The sequence below is a fragment of the Solenopsis invicta genome, chromosome 8 (assembly GCF_016802725.1).
Source record: "Solenopsis invicta isolate M01_SB chromosome 8, UNIL_Sinv_3.0, whole genome shotgun sequence".
Lineage (NCBI taxonomy): Eukaryota > Metazoa > Arthropoda > Insecta > Hymenoptera > Formicidae > Solenopsis > Solenopsis invicta.
The window spans coordinates 10,877,344-10,898,026 of NC_052671.1; the positions used below are offsets into that span (position 1 = coordinate 10,877,344).

The following is a 20,683-nucleotide window of genomic DNA, read 5'->3' on the forward strand; positions in this document are numbered from 1 at the left end:
TCCCAAAAAGGTCTATTCAAATTTTTGTATCAATTTAACACAAATTAAATATGTGTGTTTTGTGTGTATGTGTGTGTGTTGTGTGTGCGTTAGAAAGTAATATAAATATTAAGTAAAAAAATCAATCCAAAATTAGTATGTAATATTTTGACAATTTGGAAAGATATTGTGGAAGCATATCTCTTTGGTAAAATATTTATACTGTGTACTTGATACATACCTATAGATATCTTTTTAGTATGGGTAATATGTACAACTACATCGCCCAATGCATTTACAATTAGCTGTATGCAATTTCTAAGGCGAATCGTACAAAGATGCACTTTAAGTAATTGGGATAGAACTGTTCGAAACTATTGAAGGAGCGAAACTCTAATGTGTTATGTTCTCAACTTCTGCATGAGGAGAAAGAGGCGACTGGAAATCTATTGCACTTAAATTAATTTGCAGCAAATCTATAATTTCTTCCGAGTCTATTCATGATAACAGAACGTGTTTTAGATATCAAAATGTATACCAATAAAACAGTCTCATATAAACAGGATACGCATAAACATATCAATGTATTTTTCTTATTGAATGCAATTTATACATTGATTTTAATTTATTCAAAGATGTAGATACATAGAACTGTTTCGAGTATAATGGTCATTTGACGAAACAAGAAGTACTCGCGCTCTTTATTTTTCGTACAAAAAGTTTTTTTCCTATTTTGCGTATTCACAGAATAAAAACAACATTTAGCTGTAATAAGAATGTGTTACTTTATACTTTACATGCTGTTTGTCTGTCTGTCTGTCTGTCTCTCTCTCTTTCTCTCGATGTGTGTGTGTGTGTGTGTGTGTATTTTCTCGTTTCTTGATGTTCTATTGGAAAATATGTGTTGGATTTTGCATCGTACTTTGTATCTATTATTTCTTCTCCTTTTTTATATTTATGTCCTCCATCTTTATATCCCCTTTTTATTGCACTTCTTTTCTTTTTTATTTTTTTCTAGAAATAGAAATAGAAATGCAAAGAAAATAACATCTCTCGACGTCTTGCTGTTTTCTATTGTAACATTAGGCGCGCGGTAAATATTGACAATAACTTAGCTCCAGATTGGACCTAGCTCCGATCAGTTTTATCTGAACATAAATTCAAGGTCATTGTTCCAACAATTAAATCATTTCAACCATTTTGTTGCTTGTTAACATGTTATTAACAAAAATGTTGACAATATAAATGTGTTTACATAGGGGAGAAGGGAGTAAAATGACGACTTTAAGATTTGTCGATTTTTGCTAATTTCTGTGATAATGTAAAAATGACAATCTATTTTTTTTTAATTCACTAAAATCTTGTTTATTATCAGTAAAAATAAATTAGAATTTTTTTAAATTACAATTTTTTTAGGACATGTCAATTTCGTCATCTCGCCCCCATATGCGAGTAAGATGACTTTTAATACCGAGTAAGGTAAAAAATAGTCAAATAAAGTTAAAAATGTACTCTCATGTGTATAAAAAAGATTTATTATAATATAATCTTATATTATTTTGATATTACAACGTAGTAAAGGAAAAACGTAAATAAAACGAAAAATATTTGTGTAATCTGCAAAAATAAAGTTATTAAAATTGTGATATACATTACGAAACATATTGCGATTAAAATTGCGTTATGTATAGTCAGAATGCTATTAAAACCGAAAAAAATCAATGCACAAATGCATTACCTTGGCTATGCACAACTTTCGTCTTTATTTGTTTATGAAATATAAAATGTTGCAACACGAAAATTGAAAAATATGAATACATTATTGTATACGTTTTTAGCTGTAAAATATTGTGATTTTATAGAGAAAGTGAAAATATTTACTATAATTATTCTTTATGAATAAACACTAAAGAATTGCATACGGGTGCTTCGAAAACACATTTCTTATTATATTATCTATTCTTATAGACAGATTGAAATCAAACTACCACAGATTATTTATTATCATCTAAAGTCTCAAATAAATTAAGCACCGGTTCTTTATTTTTTATTAACTTGGAAAAATTAACAATTCGTTATCTTACCAACCTTTCCCCTACTTTGAATTTTATCTAGTGTAAATGTTACATTATTTGCATATTTAAGTGAATGCGTGAGATCTCTGCCCTTTCTCTGTACCATCAACACCAAAAAAATATCTTATCAAATTTTAGTTTCCATTTAATCAGAAATCGATTCGTGCGAGTGTTGGAAATTTATCCGCGTGGGATGAATCTCTCTTCGCGTGGAAGTCGAAAACCCATGTGGAATGGTACAATTATAGACCTCGTTTCGTCCTGTACGTAAGCAGAGGGGCGATGCAAAATAGCCCTCGCTTTGCGTTGCAAAATACATGCTCGAGCGTAGGTGATTGCGCAAGTTCTGATTGGCCACGTTGGTATTGACCAGGTTCCGATCCATTACGTCACGATTTTTTTATTTGAAACTGTAATAGTGTTTTCGACTGCAATATTACAGTGATGACAGCCTGTTAACTGAAATGGATTTGAACTTTAGGTGGTCGTTTAATGACGTCAGATGTTTTATCGCCCACTTCACGTTCTAATTGGACAGTTGCAGCATGTGACATCATTAACCCTTTCGTGCTTGGTACACGTACATGTGTCAAACCTTGAAAAATTTATAGCTTCCACAAGAATGAAGATAACAACATCTTAAATGAATAAATACAAATATGCATGAACGTATATAAAGTTGTTTATTAAAATAGTGCTTAAATTAGCCTAAATTCAACTCGATACAAGTCTCAGCAATAAAAAGTCATACGTTTTAATGGATAACAATATTCATACGTGCATAATGGATTTGTTACATGCTGAAATTTCTTGTACTGTCAGCTGAAGTCATCAACAGAAAATATTCGTTGAAAAATTCACATCGTCATTTTTCATTTTCATTTTAGATCCTTCCGTGTTTTCTAAGAAGTGCTAACGGCAACATTCCAAGGACCAATGAGACTTGCAGAGGCGACAAGATAGATAATGGTAATAATACCATGCAAGAGACCTTACTAGCCAGTACGAAAGCGCAGAATCTCGATGGATGTGAGATGATCATGCTAGAGAGGACTACGAACGCGAAAAATCAGCTGAATCAGCCCTCGTGCTCGAAGGATTCTGACGACACTTTGTAAGGGAAGGCGCAAAAGGTAAGCAAATACTTACGCTCCTTCCCTTACAAAACGTAGTTTTTTGTTACGTAAATCTTCTGGACACGTTAGACGACGTAAATATCAGCTATCACAATGGAGATGCGGTAGGAGAGTAACTTGATCATTCACTGTCAAGTCGGTGACGGTGTTCTTGTGCGTGTTTCTGGTCAACTTTATTCTTTGTTCAATTTCGTTCCGTTCTCTCCGGCGTTTAGGTCAAAACTCACTGTTCTTTTGTGCAGCGATAATGAAAGTTATCTTCTTATAATTAATTCCGTACGCGCGTGTTCACGTCCAGTGTATCAAAAAATATATGAAAATGAATAAAAGCGCAAATCAGATATTTTCACACCTCGTCATATACATAGACATGTAACATCTTTACGTCGCCCGCGATTCCGGTGCACCTGCAGTTTTCGCCGCCACTTTTTCGGACGCAGCAAAATCGATCGTTTTAATTTCGTTCCGCTGTTTGCCGTTGAAGAAATGAAATTTCTTCATTCTATACGTCACAGAACTTTTGGCCCTTTGAACCCTCGCTATCCAAAGAAACTCGATTTTTCAATATCACTCGGCGAGATGCTTTGATTTCGCAAGGACGTTCATCTCTGTCGCTTTTTCCATTTCTTTCGTGCGTGTACTTTATGGGATTCTGTGGGCGGAACGACAAATGCCAACTAGCTAACGTCATGCACACACATGCGCGCGTACAGGTGTATACGGCGGGCATACTGAGGAAAGGAATCCCGAGCTTTACGAGGTCTACGAGAGTGAGGAGAACCCGTTCGAATGATCATGCGCGATTTCCATCTCCGGTCGAGTTACGGTTTAGAAAGCAGAGCGAAATATCGGAGATTCGCGGAATGCTGGAGCCCACGCTTTTTCTCAGCGCAGAAAAATTTTTTTGGTACTTGACACGCCGCAATTGTTGAGAATTCCGCCACCCACGGTCTAGTAGCAGTTGTACAGTCGTCCTTTTGTATAATACTTTCCGCTGGTGCGGCGGTAAAGCACGCTTGCTCCAAACAGATAGATCGACTTACGTAACGCGATTAGCTAAGGCTTCATTCTCCGTTTAGTCACAACGCGGGCGAAACAGAAAATAGGACAGAAATTTGCTATAGATATCCCGTATCTGTTTATACAAGTCTGGTTATACAGATTGTGTAAGTAGTAAACTTCGATTAGAACAAGATCGATTGATTACACCTGTGAGTAAATATTCTATTCTTGCGTAAAGTCACTTTAGACGATTTGTAAATTGTTCGACGGAATTTCGTTTATGTACTCTAAGGTGTACGATTGCAGTACGAAAAACGTTTGAAAGAAACTAAAAAGATGAATACATAATATCAAAATATATATGTATAAATATATGACATAATATGAAATTACAAATGAAATTCTACCTTGAATTCTAATTCTCCGTAAAGTTTTAAATGTTTTAATACGTCTCTAGATTATAAAAACTGACGGATTTTTATAAAATGGAGGTATCAAAAAAATATATATATAAATCAGAAAAGAATAATTAAAACTCAAAAATGTAACTAAAATTTGATAAATTCATTTAGTTATCAATTATCTGCATTAATTCATGTTCAAGTCTTTTTTTACGTACGATTATATTTAATCGTAAGTGTATAATTTTCGTAAACTGATAAACGGTTTAAAAATCTTCCTTTTGACCTCAGTTATTCTAAATTTAAATAATGTGATAAACTTAAATAATGATATTCACAACACGTTTCTTTCCTCGATAAGATATTTCGAAAAGAAGAATTTTGAGATTCTTATTTTTAGCGCCCGTAGTCTGCGTTATATTAGGTCTTTTCTCATTACTATACATATATCAATATCTTATCTTGTCACCAATCGCTTTTCCGCCGCTGGGGAAATACGACATAAAGGTGAAAGGGAATAAAAAGCTTTGTAGCAAATTTCGTACTGTGAGATATTTTAGCATTGACGAAACAATACATGGCATGATGTAGGCCGAATACGATTTTCCGATCGTAAAACAGGAGAGAACGGGAGGAAATTCGGTAACTCCGACGCGAACAGCCTCCGCAGAGCCGAAAATGTTGCGTTATGTGTCGAAAGTTCGCGAGAAGGAGAGACCGGGTCATGCAGGGAAACTTCCATGTATTAAATCTTGAAGTACTTCCGATACAGTACACCCACGTAAGGCTTTGCTTGTTCTTATTTAAAAGCCGAGTGCAAGTTAAATATCGAATGGGTAAAGCTTTAAACGGCGATATTAAATCGTCCTTTTATAGGCGATATGATTTTATAGCAAACTGGCTTACGTAATATTTCATTATACAGCGCCGCGTCTCTTCGATAGTTTACTCTGTAGGCGTATTGAGCTAGATATTGTACTTGAGTTCGATTTGGACGGTAAAAAACCTAAAAGCGTCTAAAAAAAACGCTTGATAACTTTTATCTACGAATTTACGTTTATATGGAAAATTGAATTAATCGTACAAATAATAATAATTGTACTAAAAAGATACATGATAGATGATATAAATTAGAAACATAATTAACGAATTTGAAATATATATTATATAATTTAGTAGATTTTATGTTTGCTTAAGCCAATATAAAATTTCGTAAATTTCTCAATCGTGAATTAAATTTCCACGTTTATTATTTGCGTTTGAAAAATAAACTGAAATTTTACGTATTTTTTTAAATATTTGCACAGAGAAAATTGTCGCCTTTAAAAATCATCGTCACTTACAATTAATTCCGATTATTTTAAACTTCTAAATGGGAATTAATCGTGAAATATTTTGGAAAATATTTTAACAATTGCTTTTAAATTTTACAATACTTTTTTTAATTAAAAGATTAAAAGATTTTTAATTGAAAGGTTTTTTTTCGTGTATAAAAAATATAAAGTAATTAATCTAAATATATAATGTTTGTAAAGTCTGTTCCTATTCTTTATATTTTCAAATTTTATTTCAAAATGTATAGTTCTAAAATCACAAAATACATATCCGATCATTTCAAAGGGTTCTATTCTAACTTTTTAAAAATTTTCCTTAAATATTTCGTGGTTTTTCATAGTTTTAAACTATTTCTGAAATATAATTAGCGGGAACAGACTTTATAGACACCCTACGTGTATGTGCGCGCGCGCGCGTGTGCGTGTGTGTGTGTAATTAAAATTTATTTAGTGCGCAGTTTAGTGTATATACTTGAAAAGGTATATAAAATCATGCAATAAATATCAACAGCTAAGATTTAGCTGTTAATAACCATTAAGATCCTTCATTTATGTTATTACATTATTGGTCGAATAAGTTGTCCTTTCAAATATTTTTATTGCAAAATATCGCTCTTTTTGTTATAAAAGTTAATATATCTCACAATAGGAATAATATTAATTTATTACTAAGAAAGTGATAGTCAATAAGTTATAATTTTGTTTATAAATATATTGACGTGAGATCAATAATAAAGTAGCAATAAACGCAATTTTACAAGTCGATTATAAAGGTAATGTAACAAAACGTCTTCTTTCTGTAATTTTTTCTAGTGATGGGATAGATTAAATTTAATCTAAAGAACTTATACAACGATATAATAACAATCGCATATGCTGCACATGAATATTCTACGACCAGAAGCAATGTTCAATTAGAATACAACTTATGCTCTTGAATATTAAACAGATCGATAGCTGACGGTCAAGTTGCTATAGAACTGATTAGATTGTTTAAGATGATTATATAGTACGTTCTCTTATACAGCCTTTTATATACATATACATATACTAACAAACGCGTTTTGAAAATGTAAATGATAAAATAAGAAAAAAGGGGACGATTAAAATTATAATTTATGACTCCGAGATTAGACGTATTTACATGATAAAACACATTCCAACAACAAAGTAGTATTGGCGACCTTTTTGTTTTATATTATAGAAAAGGTATTTGTTATTTGATTTTAAAGATAATAAAATGAAATAAGTACAAATAATAATTAAACTTATCAGGCAAAGTAACAGATTAAAGTGTAAAGTTATTAAGAGGACTTAATACTCGGTGTACTTTTATTTATTAATAGTTTCTAACTGACAAACTGCCTGAAGAAAAAAGCGAAAGAATTAATCATGTTTTACAAGGTCGTGGCGTGTTTAAATGGATATCGTAAGCAATTACTTAAAAGAATATCGACATCCTTTGATATAGAGCAGTGCTTTATATATGATGTATTTCTCCATCTGCAAACTATAGAAAGAAATCAGTAATTCAGTTGAAAGAATGTATGCCAGAATGTGTCTAGATGGTCAGTTGCTGAGTTTACTTTAATTAAATCATTGTTTCAGATTCAAACGACTATCATTTCCCTTATCAATATATTATTGTTTGATATTTTTTTATCCAGGCGATAAAACTTTTAATCAAAAATTTTATGAAATGCTTTTACGTAAAATTTTTCCGATATTCTATAAATAAGCGGAAAACCGATGTCTCGCGTAAGAAAAATGGAACTGTCACGTCAAGTCGTGACAATCACTCGTACAGAATGTAGGGAGATCCAGGTTCAAACTCTGACTGAGGTCATATTTTTCGTAATAGATTTTTCACTTTTTGTGTGATGGGGGATCTTAAAAAATGCTATGTCAGTAAAATTGACTTGTCAATTTAACTCTTTGATACTATTTATTCTAATTCAATCTATGAGCTGTGTTTGAAATCGAAAGTAACGGCGCACGGTCCAAAAGAATCGGAAATTATGTACAAAATCACAAAAAATATTACAACATTTCAGTGTCAAGATCCTGCTGACCGTAAGCCTATCTCGTCTTTAATTTTATCATATACAAAAGACGGTCTAGATCAATTGTTACTTATCGTGTCGATTATTGTTCTTCTCGTGAAGCAGATGCTTTTTCATACGTCAAACGTGTGTATAAAGAGTGTAAATGTCATATCACTTTGTCGATTCATGTCGATGCTTCAACTCGAGCCATTCGATCTGTTCCAACAAATTTTCGTTATCGAACAGCCAACTCGAGAGAGATGCAAGAACTTCGTAATGAAGCCAGTCTGCGTATTATCGAAGTTTTTCTTAAAGAGATTTACGGATCTCTTTTGAATACAAGATGATTACAACATAATGATGGACTTTTTACTAGTATAATTTCATTAAACAATAAGTGTTCGATAAAAGCGCCATTCTTCAAGAATAATGAGACTGGTAATGAAAAGTTTGTAAAGTCTGTAAATGAACTTCCATTTCTATTGAATTCAATGAAAATGAATGTTAATGAGCTTTTTGTACTAAGAAGCACAATTAAATCGTTTTTAAAAGACAAAGCTGAAAAGGATACGTTTTATTTTCTTGATAAAAACTGTTGCAAGTGAAGATTCTTGATCCTCTTATAAAATGACAAATTTTGTTTTGCTCTGTAATTCTTCATAATTCTTTAAAGTACCATTTAAAAAAATCATTCTTCCTTTAAAATTTAATCTTCAAATAATTTATTTCATATACATATATACTCGCTTAAAAAAATATTCGTATATAAAAACTTCTCTTATGCGAATTTATAATAAATTTTATTTCACAAACGTCACCTAAATATCGTGTGGCGTTTTGCAAATCAGTCGATGAAAATTGCATCGTTGCGTTAACGAACAAACGATTTTTTCCTCCCAGAGGCTTTACTTCAGCGCGCAGTTATGGGTGCAAATTTAATTATTAGTGAAAAAAGAGTTCTAACAATACATATTCGCCAAAACTCGGTTTTGTTTTTGTTAAAAAGAGCCGGTAATGAAACCAATTTCCTGAAACGCATCGAACCGGTGAAATGCTTGAATTGCGTGAACGGACTCGTTTCTCTACGTTAAAATACAGCTCGTTAAAAGCTGTCAGTGTCGACCAATCGCCAAATCAATGTAACAACAAATGTTGCATCGATGCGATTTCGTCCTTGATGGAAATGTTATAATCTTGCTAATTAGAATGCTTGATCAAAATTACTGATTACATAGGTATAACCGCGTTTGCGGATTACATTGCGTAATAGGAAACACTGAAACACTCTTGTAATCATCCACATCTTGTCGTTGATAAAAACATCCTTTACAATAAAAGCAACAGAATCGAAAACAACTAAATTAAAAAATAATTATTGTACAATTAACTAAACTAATAGAGATCGCAAATTAATATATATACATATATAAATGATTAAACATATTAAGTGTTGATGTGTAATAACAAAATAATTAGGGAATTACTTAATGTTGGGAAACCATATTTCGAGATGTTTGCTTCATTATTGGATAATTAATGAATCAATATGCGTTACCGTTAGTACACAGAGAGAAGTGTTTCTTTAGCATTACGCTTAACAAATTTTCTTATACCCAAAGAAATTTATGCATTAGAATAGTTTAACCAAACTAATGTTTGAATTAAAAAATGTATTGTCTTTGATTTTTTAAACAATGTACTAAAATGCTGAATGTTCAAGAATATTCGAACAATATTATGTGCGGTTGATGTGCGGTGATGGTAGGGTCCAACTTAATAGGAATAGCAACGTTGTCTCCCATGGGTCATTGGTTCTTGATACAGAAATCAACTCGATGTTATTCGCAGGGAATTCGAAGGCCTTAATCACACCAACGCACAGCGTTCTTTTCCATCACAAACTTTTTTTACGGAGGGTTAAGGATTAGAGAACTTTCTGAGATTTCAAGAAACTTCCATGAATAAAAATCGATCGGACGTGAGTTACTCAGGTTGTAAGAAAAGAGAAATTAATTATATGAGCACATAACTTCATAAATATGTATTCTCAAAAAATATATTTTCCAAAAGTAAATATGTTTTCTGAAAGTGCCAAAATTCTGCAAATATATGTACATTGTATAAATTTAATGTGACATGTTTGTATTGTTTAACTCTATTTTAGAATTAAGAGTTTTAATTTATTTGCATAAAAATATCAAAAGACTTATTTCAGAATTTCGATACTTTTTTTTTATACATAACGATTTTTCCACGTATATACTTAAGCTCGATTTTGTACTTTTAATGTATGACAATTTTTCATAAAAAGCTGTAAATAATCAAGTAGTCATATTTTGTGTAGAGCAGACATGATGAATTAGTCGGTGCTTTTCAAAAGTGGCATTTTATTCAATAAAATTTATGAAAACTGTTCTGACAAATTTTAAATCAACATGATATTCTCCCGTTCCTTTTTTACCAACCATTTCTACCTATTTCGATTGAATTATAATACTGAAAAATTAATTTGCCAAACCGCGTGCGGTTAAACAAAGGCGGACAGAGCTAAAAAGAGTAACAATGAAGCAAAACAATTTTTATTTCATAAGCAGAAATGAGCAGATATCGAAAAAAAAAGATAGAACGAAAAAGCAATTTTGTTAGATAACAGATTAAGAAATTAAAGATTAAAAATAGCGCAAGCGTGGCCAATCTCTCCCTACAGCCGTTAAATTACAAGCGATCTAAATTTTCTGGTTTATTGAAATGTGACGTATTTTATGTGGATGCCTGCCTCGAGATGACGCATTTCATAAATTCTGTCGGCATTAATGAAATTGTGTACAATAAATACCTAAGTAAATTACGTTTAGGGTGACTCCGATATATACGTCTATCGAAAACTTATTTTATCAAGAATTATTTAAGAGTAAATTGATACGATAGGAAGAGATATGTACTGGAAAAAAGCTCCGTATTACTTTGTTATTTAAACTTAAATGTTTTCAAATCATCTCTGAAGTTTTCTTACTTACAAAAAACGTTTCATTACTCAAGATTTGCACGTCTTTCTATCAAATTTATAAATCTTTCATAAGAGATGACTTGAAACGGTTGAAAGGGACTTTCTTTATTGATGTTCGAAATATATTTGTGGGTTCTAGTTTTGTGCTTTTTTTTGTCTTTCCTACGTATACGGCATCGCAATTAGTATAGTTAATTTTGCAGACGATATTACAACATGATATGTTGCACATTTACGTTTCTCGCTTTATATATCTATATGTAGTTTACATGTACATACACGTCAGTAACAGGATGTAAAATTGTAGATACTCGTATTGCAAATGCTCCATAACGTTTGCTTCATGCACAGATTTAATGTTCTCATTCCCTCTTAACTATTTCGAACACGTGTTTTTCCAACTCTCGCTTTTAAACTGATGGACGAAACTCCAAGCGTCATTACATGATTTCATTTTAACTAGCGCGTGAGAAGCAATTCGAGGCAATTGAAAGGCAATTCGTGCTTTTTCCTTTATGCGATACGAGGTATACTGTGATTAAGCGAACGAAGAAACGTACAACTCATTGCGAATCAGTTGCACGAGAAATATACAATGGGAAAAGTTATAAGAAATTTTACAAATTTTTCTGAGATTATTTTTACAAAATTATAGCACGAGTAAACTTTTTGGTCTCTTACTGTTTCAGTTCTTAAGTGGAATATGCTGAAAAGTGAAATACGTTTGAAACTTTATTCGATATGGATTTCAGTAAGCTCGTTATAACATTTTTTGCACGTTGCCTATAGAAAGTTTAATGTTTAATTAATCGAATTATGGATTTAACGCATCTCAGTTATTTTAAAAAGTCTTCGGTGACACGTAAATTACTTTCTCGCAACCATTTCAAATAATGAATGGCAGTTCTTTAAACTTTGATGATTGATGTTTCTTAATTATAGCGTTTTCCATTAGTATTAAGTTATTTGTCATTAATAAGAGATAATTATCTCTTTGAGAAGAAAATCTTTCAGGTCAAAGGGCACAGGTTTATATAAATAATATTCTCGTTAGAATTTACATCGCTTTACAATTTTATTAATGCTCTGCTTGTTAAAATGAGAACAACCTTAGTTACATAAAATTTTCCTAATTTTCTTAATGAAATAAATTTTGTTTTATATTTTTTTATTATATGTATTTGCTTCTTGATTAATTGGTACACTTCCTCTGAAGAAACTCCGCCTTTGCACCGGAATAAACAATTACAGTTAAAAATAATTAAGCTTATTATTAAAAATTAGTTTTAACTATTTGCTGTTGTTTCTTATTTTCTTGCAAATATTTCTATTCTCCTCTTAGCTAAGTACAAATTGTGTCTCGCGGGTATGCTGCGCTGCTTTGCAATATTTCACAAACGCTATTTGCGAAAATTAATCGGACCCGAGAATACAGTAAACTTACGACCATTCTGCAATGTTAAAGCTAAAGGTCTCCAGTACAATGAGTAGTGTCGTTCTCATCGTTTTACCGATTGAAAACTACCGGCGCGAATGCAGCTGGTCGTTTTAATTCAGCGTAACAAAAATGTAACGACTTCCCCGCGTTTTACAGCGACGCAGAAATGACGAAAGTAATAAACGCCTGGTGAGACAAGAGGCACTAGAATTAATACTCTCTTCGACGCGGAGTTTCCCAACGAAACGCCGCGACCCAGTTTTCCCACCGTGCAACAGTCAATATGCTAAATTTAATCAAAAATAGCGTTTCAAAATTTTGACGGAACTTCTATCCCTAACATTATGTAATGTCATACAAATATCACGTTATTGTACGAATATACGTATGATACTATGAATATTTTAGAACATTCATACGATATTTTGCGTTGTTAAAGATGTTATATAATGTATGTACAAGACGTCTCAGATTCCGTGCAATTTTTCTTAAATGGAAAGAGAAGGTATATATATATAGTTATATGTATTATATATATGACGGAATACATTTTCATTCCTTGCAACTGACAAGGCGAATTTATTCTGCACCGTAAAAAATTTTTCTCCTCAATGGTTTTTTTTAACCTACATCTAAATCTTAAGCTTATTCGCGAGTATTCCGTTTTTGCGCTTGGACCGCTGCATTGTACGGCTACGCGCAGCTATACTCTTGTACAAGTCACATTTTAGGCGTGTAAAATTTATCACTGTTTCGGCACATTACACTTTATGGATGTATTGTCGCATTGATGTATATCGCGTTCGCGGGTAGGGTCGGAGAATTCTCGATGCCATTCCACGTGCCGTCGATACTGGAATTGCGCCATTACGTCGTTGCGCGTGGCAAATTTATACAAACTGTCGCGTCGCGAGGAGCACCGCCCGTACTTGCTTCTTGTCTCACGTTGTTTCGCTAGAGATACGCGGATAGACGATAGCAGATTATTTCTAATTTCTACGCGCGACGACGAAATTGTTTCCGAAAACGCTCGTGTCGAAATCTCAAACTGTTCCCTATTTTCGACGGCGTAGACGAGAATTTGCCGCAAATTTGTAGTTGCAAACAACTGTGTCATATATTTATGGATAGAAACGGTAGGTACGAGGCATTTGCAGAAACGTACGGATATTCATCGGTTAAGTGATCAACAGCAGTTGGCGACTGAGAGTCTGTTAACACCGTAACGCGAAAACCGCTTTTACGGAAATTCATCGTCTACGTTGGTATATGTGTACATCGCCATTGCGCGATGAATTATCTCATTTGTGAACGGCACGATCCGCATCGCAAATCGTGACAATCCATTTAATATGCACGCGAATGTGCTCCATCACTACAAGTGCTCTTACGAATTTAAAAAAAGAACTGAAGAAATTCAGAGAATTTTGACGAATATGATAAATTTAATATTCGTAACACGAATCACAACTTTTTCTTTCGCATTTTTTTTTCCGCTTTGAAGAGGCAACGGAGAAAACTCTTCGAATAAAAAGAAAATGATTCAGGAAGACTGCAGTCACCGAGTTCTCCATCACGCTGCTTTCATCACTTTGATAGGAACATCGGCACGTCTTCGAGTAAGAATTAAGCTTAACGAGCCACGTGTACCGCATTCTGGGACAATGATGCGGCCGTGAATTGCGTTTACGTGCCCGGACATAGAAACAGAGCGAGTCGGCCATTAGATAGACTATTCTTCTTGCGAAGGTCGTACTTCCAAATGCGTGCTGAAACCCGGAATGCATCAATTTCTAAGAGAGTGCCACTATTAATTTCCTTATGAGTCGGTAGTAACTCGAGGAGGATATAAAGCCATTCCGTCCTGCCGGAGATTTCTTTTAGCGACGAAATTAGGTCGACGCGGTTTCCAGTGAGGGAAAGTCACTTCGGATCGAAAAATTGGTCGATGAAGTCTTTAAGTTGAATCGAGTTTTGCGAGGAGTTTCACGGTCATCATGTGGACTGATTGGTTGAAACCTCCGGAGAAAACTTCGCTAAGAACAAAAGCTTTTTCGTAATAAAAATAAGTAAGTTGGGACGGCTGGCTCTTTTCTGATACAATTCATTTCACGCAACGTCGGATTATATCAACTGTGTTACTACTAGATACAAGATGATGCTCAATACAAAAGAGAGTTAACAGTTTGAAAAATTATTATTATTAAATAAATTATATATATATCTGTCGGTACGTTTTTATCTTCTTTTCTCTCTTCTACAAGTTCTTACTTTTAGATTTTACATTATGCAGTAAAGTTGTGTAACTTTAGCATACAAATTTTCAAAGTAAAATTTGAAGTTTCATGTATTTTACATACTTAGCTTTAATAAAGTTTAGACTTGTTCATTATGTAGAAAATTATGTTGGAATCATTAAAACAAAAAATTTGGAAGAGGTTGGAAAAAACTGTGTGTGTTTCGTGCAAAGTTAATACAATAGAATTTCTTCAATCGTAGTTTCCATTTTTCGATGGAAATTTTTACATGCTATTAAAGAATGCTCTTTTCATTATAAATGAAAGCATTACTATATATAGTAATTCTTTGCGGACTGTGAATAACAATTTATCTTTAAAACGAAAAATTTTGAACAGGTTGGAAAAAAATTGTGTGTGTTTCGTGTTGCAAAGTTAATATAATAGAATTTCTTTAATCGTAGTTTTCATTTTTCGATGGAAATTTTTACATGATATTAAAGAATGCTTCTTTCATTATTAATGGAAGCATTACCGTATTAATTCTTCGGGGATTGTAGATGACAATTTGGCTTTAAAATGAAAAATTTTGAACAGGTTGGAAAAAAACTGTCTTTTTTGTACAAAGTTAATATAATAAAATTTCTTCAACCGATAGTTTTCATTTTCCGATGGAAATTTATACATGGTAATGAAAAAAAATACTCTTTTCATTATTAATGAAAGCATTACTGTATTAATTCTTCGCGGACTGTAGATGACAATTTATCTTTAAAATGAAAAATTTTGAACAGTTTAGAAAAAATTGCGTGTTTTTCGTACAAAGTTAATATAATAAAGTTTTTTCAATCGATGGTTCTCATTTTCCGCTGGAAATTTTTACATGGTATTAAAGAATGCTCTTTTCATTATTAATGAAAGCATTACTGCATTAATTTTTCGCGAACTGCAGATGACAATTTATCTTTCTGTAATAAATTTTATTTTTTTTCACCTCAATAATATTATATTTTATCATGTGAAATTTTCTGTTACGACATATTGAGCGTTAAACCGTACATTATTATACCTGTATCGTAAAAGATTCCATTAATCTGAGAAACTTGAAACTTCTAGAAGCAATAACGATATCTAGATCTCTCAACAATTCATTGTGGGATTAAACAGTATTATAGAATTAAATACAAGATCAAATGTTTGCGCTGCGTTTGCCACTTGTGGAATTATAGCAAATACAATCCCGACGTTTGCACCGCATCGTGCAACACTGTTATCTATACGCCAATCTTTCGGAAAGGATTAATGATGTCCAGTGGTTTGAACGCTCTTGAATTAAAGTACGTGAGCTGTATTTGAAATCGTAAAAGTTGCACTCGCACAGATACCTATCGATTGATCTCTTATCTCGGGCCAGAGCAAATCTCGCTGTAATACGTAGCGTAACATGTGCATGAGCGATAATGTTAACGAGATCGTAACAAGAGTTAAAACGTTAGTCTAAACTGTGCAAATTAGAGAATAATAGATTCGATCATTTTCCGAATATGATAACTTAATTCATCTTTACGGCTGAATTGCCGTTCTTATTCGAATTACTCTGGCGCGGGGACTAAATTAATCATTAAATATGGGAACAGAATGATATCCAACAATTTTTAAAATTGTCCTTTTCTTTAAGAATTTATCGCGTTCCCTGGAATGATAGATTAAAATTTGCAAACAGAGATAACGACATCGGAAATCTTTTTAGTTATCAGTAAAGTAGTGTCGGATCACTGATACCGGACACGATTTTATAAAATGTCAGAGGGCGGATTATGGCACCATATGGATCCTCTTTCAATTAGAGACGACGATATCGACCCTTGTCATCGCTTGTCGTGTTCACCATTTGATTTTATAATACCTGATATTTCGCACGCAACGCGCAGTTTACGTTTGAATATATACCTTCACCAAAGATATAATATATGAAAATCATATATCGCCGTCACTAAAATTTCATTTCTTGTTCTGTTTCACTCCTATCTGATTTCAGAGAATTGGAACAATTTACGAATTTCCTGCATACCTTACTAGAAAATCTTTTATGTTTTAGCAATATTAAACTTTGGAAGTAAGATTCCTGAATTATTTAAACTCGCTTAAAAACTCATTTTGACGATCTATAACTTATCTCAAATTTTATGATGGAAATACTTGTAATTTTATTGGTCGGGTATTTTGTTGTATATGTACATTGTGTATATATTTTTTTCTTCAAGTTTTTCGTATTACACGACATATGACATTATAAATAGAATGCTATCCTGTGAGAATTCCGACATAAATTAACTTATCTAAAAAAGGCTTCTGCTACTGCAACTATACACGGACTTGTTGAAATCACATTAGAACTACTGTTTTGTGTGCAAACACTTGATTCAATTTTACGTTTTGGAAGATACCCAGCAATTGGGTATCCTCTGGAAAATTAACAAGTTGGATTGTTACTTGAATTGTTACAGTTAAAATAATATATGCAATTTTTAAAAATTGGAAAAATAACAAATTACGTGAACTATATTAAAGAAAGAATATAATAATATCGTAAAAGGGAAAAATGAAACATATTCTTGTATATAATATATTATAACAGAATTACAGATTGCAATATCTGGCTTTTCGATATGCATTAGTTTCTCTCTATAGGAATCACGTTGCATCGAGGAAATGTAAATCGTAGAAACTCAAATTACACTTCCAGATATTGACAAGAAAAGAAGTCACTCATTCTTGAGTATTCTTTATGTTTATCTTCTTTTTATAAGTATTATATAATACTGGTACAAATATATTTGTATGCGCATTTACATATCATGTATCTCAATTACATTTATAAAATTATTTATAGCAAGTTTCAACGTCATGTGAATTTCAATATCTTTGCATATGTAGGGTCACTGCACCAGTCAATGAACAAATAAGAAATTGGACCAGTCAATGAACAAACACAAAATAATTTAATACAATTACATTTAATATGTAATAAAAAAAACACAAATAAAAAATTACTTTTAATAAAATCTACATGAAAATTAGATTTCAACAATATTAATTACTTTTGCAATTTATTATTTTAAAGTCTCATTATTTTAACAGTTTTTCTAAACAGTCATTTATTGGCGACTGTTCAGCGACTGGTGCAGCGACCCTATAACGAAGTTCAAGAAAAAATTATTTATATATGTAAATTTGATTAAAATATCTATCTGTAAATCTTAAAAAAATAAGGAATATTAATTTGTTATTTTTTTCTTCCGAAGTTTATATAGTTCACGCTTCTTTCTCAATTGCTCAGTTTAGAACGCGAAAACCGCTGGTGCGTTTCAATATTTTTTCTATCCAGAAATCGATTCCACACACAAATTCTTTATAGAATCTATTGAAAGTACCGTTATGGAGTATCTTTCGCAGTAACTCTTGCATTACGTCTGTCTGTTTTCAGTAAAGATTTAGCGACCTGTTGTCATTGTCATCGTCGTCCATTCTTGTCACTACGAGAGCCGTTGTCGAATAAAGTCGAGGAGAGTGCTCATCTCAAGGATCAACATCCCGACTCCAGGCGATCTCTCGGGAGGTTCTACGACGTATATGATTTTTGTATAAAAATATCTACCATCCCGTTACGCACTCCCTCGCGTCAGATAACTCCCGTCAACGTGTTCGCCCTTACAGAAATGTAAGGGCGACAGCATTAAATTGGCGAATAATTTAAGTAATAAATTACTTATTTCAAATGTTAAAAGTATAAAAAACACTACTTTTATATTATTCAAAATGAATAATATATTACTTAAATTGCTCGGATATTTATTACTGTCAGTATTAAATTTCTATAAAGACGTTGCTGAATTTAGTAAAAATTAAAATTTTTTTTGCTCGAAATTCTAACTTGTCATGGACCGACTTGACTTTTCGATAAATTAGGGACGTAATTCTCTCTGCCAAATCATCTTTTAATTACTCAGCAGCGTGGCTGGGTTTTGCGAAGTATTATTTATATGAATTCTTTGCTATATTTAAGAGAAATTCTTTCAAGAAAGAAACATGATTAGAAAATAAAATTTATCAATGAACGAAGATTTTTCCTACGGAAATATGAAACATTGATTTCCATTTTCTCATCCGGTGTAAAAAAATGTAATCTAGAGAGCTGTTACGTCTTTTATTATTCTTTTCTTTCGTACATACATTCAGAATTTGCCGAGATTGTTTTACTGGCCCAACATTGATCTAGTATTGGCAGCCAAGAGTTAGCAAACAATCTCGTGTGTTTCAATACTAATTAATAATTGGGCCATTGACAGGTCGTTATAAAACATAGATGTGAGCTAGCACATGCGCGACAAGTCAAGCTGGCTCTGGCTACGACGCAGAGGCATTGAACTACATATAATGCCGACAGTATCGTAACAACACAATTAAATCGCAAAGTTAAATTCGTCTTTTTTTATAATAAATTCATATTGGATATTAATAAAGTATATCAATAAATATTGCTACGTATAACTTATTGTATTTTAAGTTTTACAAGCGAGGTATAGTTATAATTACTATATAATTGCGTTAATTATACAACGTGTAGACAATAAAAAGTATATGCATCAAGTCAAAATGACGTAAAGTGGATAAAGTACGGCGCTCATTATCTTGAAGTCCCTGATTCAAAATCTATCAATAATAAAAAAAAAAAATATATATATATATATATAAATTTTTTTCATTTTATTTAATATTGGTCAAGTTATACCTCATACTATTTTAATATATGATTCCAGTACTGATCCGTTCATGTTTCCAGTGCTGGATCATCATTGGCAAACATGGCATAATATTACTTCTGCGTCGAATTTGTACTTACACAAGACTAACAGCCAGCACCGTCACGATGGCAAACAATTCTGTTCCAATATTGAGTCGTTTTGACATTTCTACATGGGTCGTTACTTGTAATGCGTTACTTCCCTGACTTTATCAATAAGCTTTGTGTTATAAGGCTCATTGATTACAATAAATTAAACGGAAATGTTCAATAATAACAGTTTCTTTTTATTCAGCGAATCCTCGTCATTCTTTTTCAGTTTCTTTAATCTCGCACGAAGTTCGTTCCCTGGTCAAAGGAAATGGACCTCGTTTCCAGATTTCGTTTCCTGACCTAAAATAAAGGATGATGTCAGTAACTCAGAAGGCATTATGACATCCATCTCAGACTTTGAGTCACATTCTGGGTCATACACTAGATGCGTCGACTAATGGTGGGCACTACCGAGCATTTATCCGCTTACCACGACATATGAGATGTCTTTCTGCACCTTCGTCCTAATCCTATTATTGAAATAAAGAACTCTAGGTTCTGGATGTATTTAACAGACTAAATTAATTTACATCATTTTTAAATTATTCAGCATGTAACCGTATTTAAAGTATGTAGTTGAAATATTTACAATATAATTAGAAACTTGCATATTAAAATTGAAAAAAAAGTTAATACTTATATTTGTGCACGTCTTCGATACTGTCGCAGAGAACACTGATAAGTGTTACGAATAAGCTCGGGTGGATTCAAGCGACAACTCACTGACTCGTGAGCTTTTGTGAACTTTTATAACAACGTTTATTGTCCTTTCATAAAAATCGACTACAATTGAAACGCGAAAGTTATTAAACTTGCTCCGTGACTTCACTGCGTGACGATTCGATCTCTAGTCCGCGCACAGGAATTTCGGTGAGTCAGGATAACCGCATAGATCGGAGCAGATCGCGAGACCACAAGAATGCAATCAGTAGCAGTACGTTAGTCGAAGGAAGAGTGACGATGGAACTGCGTGATTGGCAACGTTTCAACGGGACGTGCTCTGAAACTCCTGCGATCTCGCGACCGCCGGTTAATAAGCGAGAAAATAACGGCGCAGTAACGAATGTCGTATATAACTTAAATGATCTTGTTAATATTATTGCGTATTGTGTTGTTCCCGATTTATTACTTT

At 32.7% G+C, this 20,683-nt stretch overlaps 1 protein-coding gene across 6 annotated transcripts in view; it reads left to right on the forward strand.

The window, feature by feature from the left end:
* LOC105195500 (prolactin-releasing peptide receptor-like) overlaps positions 1–19,735 on the forward strand; it is a 37,310-nt gene extending 17,575 nt beyond the window's left edge. For 3 of the 6 annotated variants that reach the window (XM_026135948.2, XM_026135946.2, XM_039452284.1), the window contains one exon: positions 2,942–3,186. In XM_026135948.2, coding sequence (XP_025991733.1) covers positions 2,942–3,172 — 231 coding nt within the window. In that variant the 3' untranslated portion in view covers positions 3,173–3,186. 6 annotated transcript variants of the gene reach the window in all.
* Positions 19,736–20,683: the final 948 nt, after the last annotated feature.